The sequence below is a fragment of the Copidosoma floridanum genome, unplaced genomic scaffold, assembly GCF_036245765.1.
Source record: "Copidosoma floridanum isolate Cflo_tuat_1 unplaced genomic scaffold, Cflo_Japanese_pri ptg000001l, whole genome shotgun sequence".
Taxonomy (NCBI): domain Eukaryota; kingdom Metazoa; phylum Arthropoda; class Insecta; order Hymenoptera; family Encyrtidae; genus Copidosoma; species Copidosoma floridanum.
Genome location: NW_028321878.1, coordinates 1,231,124 through 1,241,317, shown reverse-complemented (window position 1 = coordinate 1,241,317; position 10,194 = coordinate 1,231,124). Strand labels below are relative to the sequence as shown.

Below are 10,194 nucleotides of genomic sequence, written 5' to 3'. Positions count from 1 at the left end.
CAATGGTACCCAAGAGTCAACGATGAATGCGATCAAAGATAATAATATCGTTTAAGAAGAGGGTATACCCATGTATTGTCGCTACGAAACATGTACAAAGTGACGGTTGGACGCAAAAAAAAAAAAAGAAACGCGAGCAAAAGCACAGACTAATCGCAGCTATTATATTTATACAATAGATTGGTCTATGTATATATGTAAACGTACTTTGATTACAAGCGGCGTGAGAGGAGAGAGAGAGAGACTCTGTTTATCCAACCGAAGCCCGGCTCGGTTGGCGCACTTATTATTGTACTGCACGTTGGACGATCGCTCTTTTTGCGTTATTTCACGCGCGCATACATCGTTCGACATCTATGTGCATGTAAAGCATTTGTACGGGAAGGGGGTGGGTGCAGGGTATACACATTACGGCTGCAAAGTCGCAATACATCCTCAGGCTCAGGTTATCGTTTGCCTCTCGGCTGCGCTTCTCCCCCCCCCCCCCCCCCGATGTGCTTTATTCTTTTTTCCCGTGCGCGGAAATGGTCTCGTATAGGCCAAGCATATAAGCATACATAGGAGCAAAGTATACTTACCCAAGTTGTTGTTTGGCTTTTACACACGGCTTGTACGCACGCACACCCTCCCGGGCCTCCGTTTTCCGCCGCCATTGTTAACCCCCGGGTTATTGCGCGGGGCCGCCGGCTTGTTCGATCGTTATTTATTCACTTGTTATCGTAGTTAAAAATTATTGCCGTGCTCGCCTCTGGGCGTCAGCTTTTACCCTTTATTCCCTCCCCGAGATTTGCCTTGTGCACGCGTACAACGTAAAATTACTTACTTACTTCACCCCAACCCCCTTTTCCGAGGCTCCCTTTCGCAATATATACTTTACATGCAACGCTCTATATAACATATATATATATATAGTTGAAAGATTTTGCTCAATGAAATATCAAAGCAGCCGGTCAGAAAATCTTAATTTGTTTGCCGGTGAAACACCTCATCATTATTATTATTATTGTGAAAAATATTTTATTTACTGCACTCCCAATTTTTGCGTTTGTCAAAAATAGAGTTTTTTCACTTCTCCCCGCGTTTTATAAATATATTATCTTTGCGAGCGGAACCTTTTTTTTGTACAATTTTTATATCTTTTGGACTCTCAAGGCTGTATACAAGTTTTTTGTTTTTGTTTTTTTCTTCACTAACGAAGCAAAGATATAGGCATAACGTCTCAAGCGGTAGGTATATATTGACAAATATATACCTATATTAAAAATTCTTTTGTTTGCGTTGTATATACTTATGTCATATGCAAATGTAATATACACACCAAAGCTATTATTTAACGATCGGTAACGACAACGACACGTTTTTACACACATAATAGGACGCACGCGTATATGTATATGTATATATATATACTATAGGCCTCGGATATTGTGTACACGCAAAGAGCGAGAACAACAACAGTAGTGGCAATAAGCAAAAGAGGCGTCGTGTTGTTACAAGTTTTTTGAGGTTTTATCAAACTTGTACACGCGATACATCGGGGAGTAAGGATGGATCTCGCCGTCGCTGTCTCCCTCGTCCCCGGTCGGGTCGTCCCTGTCCGGCTTGGAGGATCGATAGGTCTGGCTCCTTTCGTAAAGCCGCTCCTCGCTCGCTGATGTGCACCACACGACAAACGATATACATATTTATATTACTCAATGAAAAACATATCCCAACTTGCGGATGAAAATCGCGCGTGTGTGTGTGTGTACTCACGCGTCGAGCCACTGGTGGGCCGGCCCAGCGGGTCCTCGTAGTTGTCGAGGGGCACGGTGCCAATGACAATCTCCGTCCGGATCTTGGGATTCTTCTGGAGCATCCGGTAGTACCACTCGCCTAGATCGACGCACGCCTCGACCTTGAGGGCGTAGCGCACGTCGATGATGCCGCAGTAGTTGGCTCCGCTCGGGGGCACCGAGGGCATGTCCAGGTACTCCCTGATCGTTTGCTCCCTGCCCTCGACCGGCAGCTCGATCTCCACGACGATCTCCTTGTGCCGCCTCGACTTGCTCACCTCCTTCACGTGGTACGTCGCCACCTGTATAATATACTTGTACATTGTGCATAATTATATACAAGCGTATAAGTATTATGGTAAAAATGTACCTTTTTGAGGACTATGCGTATCTTGGCGACGCGCACGTTGGACTCGTTCTTCAGGCTGATCAGCAAGGGGACGGTTTGGCCCGGGACGAAGCCGCGCACGGGCAGCGACAGCTCCATCCACAGGGGCTCCCTTTGACCGATGAACCTTTTCGTCTGGCTCTCGCTGATCGGTAGCTTCACATTTCCACCAATACATGTAATATGTTATTAGGTACACGTGGCGAAATAACCGAAAGATTAATGATGGATTCGCTCATCCATGTTTGACGATCCAATGTAATATTACGAGCCCGTGGAGCCAATACTCCCTGTAATATGCATGTCGTCCGACACATTTTGGGACATTTTATGAACTTATTTGACAAGACGGAGAAACAGCTTATTCTGGGGGCTGTGGAATCTCCTGATAGCTACATGTTTACAAGCTATCGGAGAGACGGAGATCTGGTGTACCACAAGTAACGCTCGCCACGAATTAATATTGCAGGGAGAAAGAAAACGGCTGTCTTCGTTTAACGAGGTATTGAGTAAAAGAGAGAAAAAAAAAAAAAAAAATTCACTTTTCTCGCGTACATATGTATAGTAATAATAATAATAATATAGTCGGGGGTAAACACTGCACCGTCAAGCGTGAATTCTCTTTCCTCGGGGCTAAAAATTCTTCTCTCCAAGTTCTTTTCCGAGTATACATATGTATAGGTACGGACGACGTTTTTCCGAGCACATATATATGTACTTACGCGGGAGGAAAAGTACACAGCCACACGTACAGCGCGCCATAAGCCGCGGGTAAAAAGCTTTTTCTTGATAACTCGGTTAAGCACTCAACCCGTGCACCTACACGTATAACATGTGAGAAAAAGTTGCACCAACATTTTAAGAAAAATCCCGTTGCGTATACACGTTCCACAGCTATTTTTTCAAACTAGACAATGTTAAACATAAAAAACAAAAACAAAAACAAAAAAAAACATCAGAAAGAATGAAGGCAAAATAAATGCATTTGAGGTCTTACGGTACTTTCCCCTTTATGAGAAAAGAAACAGCGTATATGATACACAGTCACTCGGCCCACAGTGAACAGTATCCAAGCGAGGGGGTGTTGAAATACCAGCCCGAGACTTTTATATGTACTATATACATATTATGAGACGTATTGTACTTGTATACGCGGTTGGGTTGACTCACCGGCGCCAGAGAGTCCCGATTGAGATCGACCGTCGAGACGAGGCTGAAGGGCAGCACTTGCGAGTGAAAGACGACGTCCCGAGCCACGACGAGGCTGGCCCTTATAGAGTAGCGAATCCTACCGTACAGTCCCTCGAAGCTACATGGCACCTTATCAGGTAACTCGAGGCTGAAGGAGTAATCACGGCTACCGGTCACCTCGACCCGGCTCGACGACTCACCGTCTACGCGAGTCAACAAACCCTATATATTATACGTGTTTCTTTTCTTTTTTTTTCTCCATCGTTACGTAAATATAAATCACACACTTACCGCCAAAGATGAAGGGCTCGAGGTGCAAGTAGCCCTCCTCGGCTGCGAATTTTCGCCGGATGCCGACTGACCGGTCGGTGAAGCGCACTCGCGCTTCCCCCTTGCACCTCACGCAAATCCCTGAAAAAAAATTTTAAAAAAACGGCACTTGTCGACATCATCGGTTGCATTGAAAATATATATATGAAAAAATCGAGAAATAGGAGGGTGCAACTCATAGAGAGGGACATCGGATTGGTATATTACCTAGAGCATCGATCGGCGCCCGCAGCCTCAGCCGGACGCACCCGGTGACCGTTTTCCCGGCTACAAACACTCCGTTGGCGTTATCGAGGACCACGTCGACGCGCTCGAGGCCGTAGCTGAAAAAACGAGCCCCCCCGAGGGTGAGGGTGAAAAAAATGCAATGGGGTTAAAATGTGCCGATACAACCTCGCGGGATCGGGCCCCGTGGCTGGTGCCATTTCGCTCTCGGGGTCCATTGGCGTCCCGTGACTTTGCGCGCACACAAGTGGAAATTCAACGAGTCACTCGCGGTGGTTCACGCGAGGGCAGGCACGAGCACACTACCATCCGCGCGCATCAGGGCATATACGCAAAGCACGAGGATTAAGGACACGTTTTGTCGGCTATACGGCAACGGTATAACGACGAAAAATCCAAAATTCAAGGGAGCGCAGGCGCGTGACGGGGACGGGAGCGGCGACGGTAAGGCGAGAACGCGTGTATCCTCGTATATATAGTGAGCTGTTCAATTGTACCCCAAGGAGAGGGGGGAGGGGTGGATGATGCGTGGCACTGGTGCTCTGCTTCTTCTCCTCCTCCGCGTATATGTACTTATCTCTCTCGCGTTATTCGAAATGTGTGATGCGGTGGCCTCGAGCTCGTATACTTAGCCGCGTGTTTTTCTCTCCTCGGCCTTGGACCCTATACCTCGGATCAACTCGCATACCTAACTACTTTTCCCTTTTTTTTGTTTATACCCTTTGGAGATTTTAATGATTTATAATTTACATCGTTGACTATACAAATTGATCTATCGACTGACGGGGGTTGATTTGTCTTTCTTTTCCACGCGTGTCTCGCAATTCGCAAGTACATTATATGTATAGCATTTTAATCTTTTTGATATAAAATTATTGATATACGTGATTGATGTTTGTTGAAGACAACTGGCCCTCCCAATGGAAATCAACTCATTTTCAATGATATGAAAAACAACGTACAACAGTTTTTTTTGATGTGCATTTATATTAATTGACGTTTTACCTACACCAACATCCTGATTTTTGCTAGTATCGAGTTGTGCCGTCACATAAAACACAAATGTAAAACCGATGAAATACGGTTTTTCCATGACAAGATGAAGTTCTAGCTTCCCCGAGCGTAAACGTAAGTAATACGAGTAAAAATATACGGTGTAATGAGATACGCGAGCATCAAGTATCTCATATATCGCTCTAAATTTAAATGTACATGTATGTATATCGTGTGCAAATGTAGAGAGAGAAAATCTGTATAGGTATTTGTATCGTGTCATCGAGCAATAAATTGTATAGGAATACACCCATAAATGTACATACAACGTGTATAGGTATACGTGCATTGTGCGGATCGAACCGTCAATCGGGCGCGCATCGCGAACCATCAGCCAAGATATAGGCAAAGAGAGCAGAGGGAAATTAATTGTGTCGTCCCCTTCTTCGCTTCTCTTCCATTGTCAAACCTGTGTGAGTATACTGTACACATAAAATAGAGGTTTCGCATTGTCGTGTCACAGGGGAGGAAATGAATTCGCGTGATTGGGGAAGGGGCGCGCTCTCGAAAGTCGATTTTTGCGGTTCCGCGCTAGTTAGTTTGATTGAAATATAACGCACGGGGAGGGGCAAAACTTTTTTCGCGTTAATTAACGCGCGAGCGCGACGAACCCGACGACGGTTCAATCCGAAGATGCTTCATCGACACTTTTTAATTATCTGCATCTCTATGTAATATACTTTGTTCCTCCTGTCGTGTCGCCAACTGAACCACCTTTACCGCGTTACCACGTTTTTTTGCTTTTCTCCCCGCGTAGACTCTCTGGATTATTAAAATTAGTTCCAAAAACGGGGAGGCAAACAGTGGAGCGTGAAATTTCAACGCATTAATATTTAATGGCAAATTATACAGAGTTTATTTATAATATAATATGACATGATGAACAAATTATTAAAATTCGAAAGAAAAAACTACATCTTTGTTGTGCACCAACATTCTAATACACAAATAAAATACGATTGGGACGTTAACTTGTGACCAGAACAAAAAGTTTGGCCATTCGTGTACAGTAAAAAAAAAAGAATAATTTTTAGTAATTCAGAGTAACAGGATACAACTAATTGTAGAGAAAATGTTTTTGGCACGTTATATTTAAATATAAATCCACACAATGGAATATGTACACAAAATAAAGCCTCTCACATTTTTGGATCAAAGTTATTTATTAATTTAACAATGTGTAGTTACACTTTTCAACTGAGTAAAAATATATACTCCATTTGTCAACACTACAGACAAGTGCGATACTAAAGAGACTGTATGTGTCTGTGTGTGTGTAGGTACATATACACATTAGAGCTCTTTTAACAAATCTACAGGGAAACAAACAGTGTCCAGTTACATCAGCAACATTTCCAAATCACCAGAGGTTGCGGAAAAGGAAAAGGGACAGGCGGAAGGGGTTGGACCGTGACACGTCTGGCGTAGCCAAATTGGCGAAAATCGCCCTCGTTTTTCCTGAGCCGCTGATTTATAGTCGACGCGAGAGCCTCTCCCCCGAGAGAGAAGGAGCTAACTATACACATGCAGAACAACAGCCATACACCATCAGCGGTGGCACTGTAGCAGTATGGAGTGGAATGGTACTTTCAAGCCCGAATAATAATAGTTTCTTGTAGTTCCGCCGGACACCGAGGCCAATCCCATAAATTTCAATGACAATAATTATTTGCCTGCTCGCCCTTCCCCTGGAGGCCCGCCGTGTCTCTCTCCCCCCCCCGCCCCTTCATTCATCCGTTTTCCTATGCACGCGAAAGACGAATTTGCGCGAGATGTTTTTTTTTTTTTTTCCCGCCACTGCAATCCTCGGGCTATATACAATCGATACACTGCTTCAATAATGAAATTACCTCATGAATGGCGATTTTTATTTTATTTTTTTTAAACATCAATGTAAAAACAACAATAATTTTGTTTACTCAGATTACGAACAATTATATAAATAGATTTTCAAAACTCTACTAAAAACAAAACAAAAATTCAGTCACAACCCTGTCGATGGATATGACACTTCACCGATGAAACTAGATATTTTGTGTAATCAATGTTTTTCGAATGAACCAACAATTACATATAAGCCATGGACCATCAAAAGTTGTATAGTAGTTACATAAAATATAGTGATTGCCTACAGTCACGAGAAATGTACATTAGCCGCTTAGCGGGCTAATTGCCTCGTCCGGGTGATGGACGATCATGATGTTAACGAAGCGAGCGACGAATTGTCATGCTTCGTTAGACGATCAACGAGCAAATAATTAGCAACGAGTCTCGCTCGCGACTACAGAGCACGAATTTTCCCGGCACCGAGTGCGCGGGCTCTCACCCCTATTTCCATTTTTCATTTGGCAAAGAGCCGCTCTCTGTCTCGGCCGATTTACCGGGCGCGTTTGCTGATGCTTCTCCAACTTTTACGCTTCCGTGCAGATGGATTGACCGGTCCGATGCAGCTGCTGGCGATCACAAGCGCTTGAAAAACTGATTCCTCATGTTTATTTCAGCAATTTACGAAGCACCCGGGCTCTCGGTCTAGTTTTGATTGTTGTGCTCTTTTCAGCTCGAGGAGGCAGCGGGTTCAGGTAAATTAGAATCTCCACTTGCTCTTTTCAACTGCTATGGTTTATTCTGTGATGCATACTTTTGTAAGTTTTTACAAAATCGAGCTACAAACAACTTGCTACATGCAGCATTTAAAAATTAAAAAAACTTATTAATTATCATACAAAACTTATTAAAAAAAAGTATAAAATATAGACAGCATAATTGTTAATCAGCGTTGAGGTTCGTTACATGATTGTGGGTGTTTAATATATGGGCAATGGAAACTATTGTACAAAAAAAGAATAATGTTCAGAAAAAGGGCATGCAAGGTAAGGATCTATGCTATCACAATTTAAAAATTATGATTAAAATGTATATGGTAAAAAGAAAAAAAAAGTTTAAAACCTGTTTGAGTACTTTAAATGAAATAGATTTAAAACAAGATCAAGATAGTCAAAGTCAATGTCTCTTATGTAAGCACGAGATTTGGCATCTAATTCGGTAAAAATGTTATTGCTATTTGTACAAGTAAGCTGTTCATTCTTAGAATTACAATATAGTACTACATGTTTCGAGGTTGACGGTCTCGGATTCAAGCTAATATTTTCTTTGTTACAGTCAGTGTTGTTGAGCCTTCGCGAAGTACTCATTCTGTATTTTTCTCTTACAACGAAAGAAGATTGTCGGCTGCACGGATGATATTTTTCCTGGTGGCGATAAAAATCTTCTTTAATACTGAATTTTTTTCCTGCAAATTAAAACATTACCAATTAATATTAGTACAGGGAAAACTATAAATTTAAAAGTATATCGACAAAGCAAAATGAGCAAAAAGCGATATCGTCATGCCGAACAGAAAAAGAAAAATTTTTAGAACTTAAGTACATTACACGTGTTGTAATCACAAGCAATTGAGAAAATTTAACATCAACATTACATCAAGGCTCCATCGAATAAAAATTAGTTTGTAAACTTTAGTGCAAACCCACTAACCTGACCAAAAATGTATCGTGTAATACTCGAATACTAAATGTCCTACGTAGACGTTTCTTTCTTGTCTAAACATAGGTACACTTGTGAAAGTGAAAATGTACTTCTCTCCACGAACTCAATTTTCAAATACTCACCACAAAAGCAAACTTTGGGTTTGCCCAGCAAGGTATGAATCCGCAGATAATGCCGGCCCACGTTTGATTTGCGCTGGCTGCGATATCCACAGCGTTTGCACTGGTGCAACTTTTTCGCATTCCTCTGACCATTGCGGCAAGCTCCTGAGCTCTCGTCATCGGAGCTGCTGCTGCAACTGCTATCGCTGCTGATGCTGTTGCTCCTGCTGGTCGACGGTAACTCATCGCTGTACAAAAGGAACTCCCTTTTAATTTCTATATCTATTATGTCTAGGGATGATCCACGCTCGGGATATCGTACTCTTGCCGGGGGCCCGGGCCGGAGGCACTTTTAGAATTATTATGTATGCGTGTATGCGCATAGGTATATGTGTGTGTTTGTACGGTGAGCAGTTGAACACACTATAGATATACCACTGCGTATCGACTGGGGTGACTTTGTACTGCTCAACACTACTATTGTGGGCGCGAATGTTGCCAGCATTCAGGGACTCCTCCGGAGCTTTTGTTGTGTCCGTTAAAAAAGACCATCGCGAGATTTTTGTTGACAAAAACAAGAAACACGATAACTTGATTGTGCGGACAAACATTTGTCTTCGAAATCACGGGCAAGTCGGCAATTTCGTTTCGTTCGAGAAAAAATGCTATGCCAAAAGAAAAGCCCCAGTAACTTTATCACGGGAATAGACCTCGGGACAAAGGACACCAATAAAAATGAGAAATACTCGACTCACCTGCTCGTGGTATCCATATCCTCGAGCCCTGACTCGGAAAGCTTCTTGATCCGCATCCTGGTGAGCGCACCTTACGAGCAACTATTGATGATCTGCAGGAGTGCACTTCCGTTGACCTTGGAGACAATGAGCTAAACGGGAGCCGTAATATAGCAGCAGCTATGGGCGACGCCTAATTGCGTTCTGATGAGGTGATGTCTCTCCGCAGCGGTCCTACCGTCCTATCCCATCTACTGTATGCGCACACAGTTACCATGTAGGCGTGCCCGTGAACACCACTACACCTATGACATACGCAGGAAGACGAGCCTGAGCTCCGATATTTGGCGACTCCGTAACAAACAAGGAGACACGTCATAAACAACCAACCAATAACGTACCGATGCGCCTGGCTATGCTCTGTCCTTCCCCCTCTGGCGATGGACACGTGCTCTCTCGTCGCGCTGGAAAAAAACCGCACGTGCAAGGAGAAAGTTCTCGCTAGTATTATGTATATACTACCCCACGCGTCCTCTCCTTTTTTCTTCGCGTGTGCTCTCTTTTGCACGTATATGCATATGTATGTGCGTATGGGGTCATCGAGACTTAATACACACTCCCTGTAACTACACTTAGATTTACCTCCATTTGCTTGTCGTATATATTATTTTCATGCCCTGCGAGGATGCAATTGTTATTGTTGAACGGAAACTTGTTTTTTTTAGGACTCCGTACAATAACACGGATTCTCTCTCTCTCTCTCTCTCTTTCTCCGTATTCCCTTATCTTTTTCCCACGAATTGGCCAAGGCGATACATCACGCTCTGAGCCTTTTGTCTTAACAGAAAATT

General features: G+C 43.2%; 2 protein-coding genes across 3 annotated transcripts; both read right to left on the bottom strand.

Annotated features, from left to right (window-relative positions):
• Nucleotides 1–1,490: 1,490 nt before the first annotated feature.
• LOC106645536 (arrestin domain-containing protein 17) lies at nt 1,491–4,109 on the bottom strand. The gene is made up of 7 exons (XM_089588449.1): nt 4,078–4,109; nt 3,892–4,007; nt 3,646–3,765; nt 3,334–3,557; nt 2,146–2,319; nt 1,756–2,077; nt 1,491–1,651 (listed from the first exon to the last, which is right to left on the bottom strand). The coding sequence occupies exons 1-7, from the start codon at nt 4,107–4,109 to the stop codon at nt 1,491–1,493; spliced, it is 1,149 nt and encodes a 382-aa protein (XP_089444575.1).
• Nucleotides 4,110–7,644: 3,535 nt separating this feature from the next.
• LOC149375979 (uncharacterized) lies at nt 7,645–9,612 on the bottom strand. Of its 2 annotated transcripts, XM_089592459.1 has the most exons (4): nt 9,365–9,612; nt 8,631–8,857; nt 8,497–8,556; nt 7,645–8,251 (listed from the first exon to the last, which is right to left on the bottom strand). In XM_089592459.1, the coding sequence occupies exons 1-4, from the start codon at nt 9,418–9,420 to the stop codon at nt 7,902–7,904; spliced, it is 693 nt and encodes a 230-aa protein (XP_089448585.1). In that variant the 5' UTR covers nt 9,421–9,612; the 3' UTR covers nt 7,645–7,901. The 2 variants fall into 2 exon arrangements, with proteins under 2 accessions (XP_089448585.1, XP_089448591.1); XM_089592465.1 differs by lacking the exon at nt 8,497–8,556.
• Nucleotides 9,613–10,194: the final 582 nt, after the last annotated feature.

Excerpts from the sequence above, each read along its gene's own strand:
- LOC149375979 (XM_089592459.1), bottom strand. The coding sequence starts at position 9,420 with ATGCGGATCAAGAAGCTTTCCGAGTCAGGGCTCGAGGATATGGATACC. Across the intron at positions 8,858-9,364 it reads GATATGGATACCACGAGCAG|CGATGAGTTACCGTCGACCA; the intron begins GTGAGTCGAGTA and ends CCTTTTGTACAG. Across the intron at positions 8,557-8,630 it reads ACCCAAAGTTTGCTTTTGTG|AAAGAAACGTCTACGTAGGA; the intron begins GTGAGTATTTGA and ends TGTTTAGACAAG.
- LOC106645536 (XM_089588449.1), bottom strand. The coding sequence starts at position 4,109 with ATGGCACCAGCCACGGGGCCCGATCCCGCGAG. Across the intron at positions 2,320-3,333 it reads ATCGGGACTCTCTGGCGCCG|CTACCGATCAGCGAGAGCCA; the intron begins GTGAGTCAACCC and ends GGAAATGTGAAG. Across the intron at positions 1,652-1,755 it reads GCCCACCAGTGGCTCGACGC|CGAGCGAGGAGCGGCTTTAC; the intron begins GTGAGTACACAC and ends GGTGCACATCAG.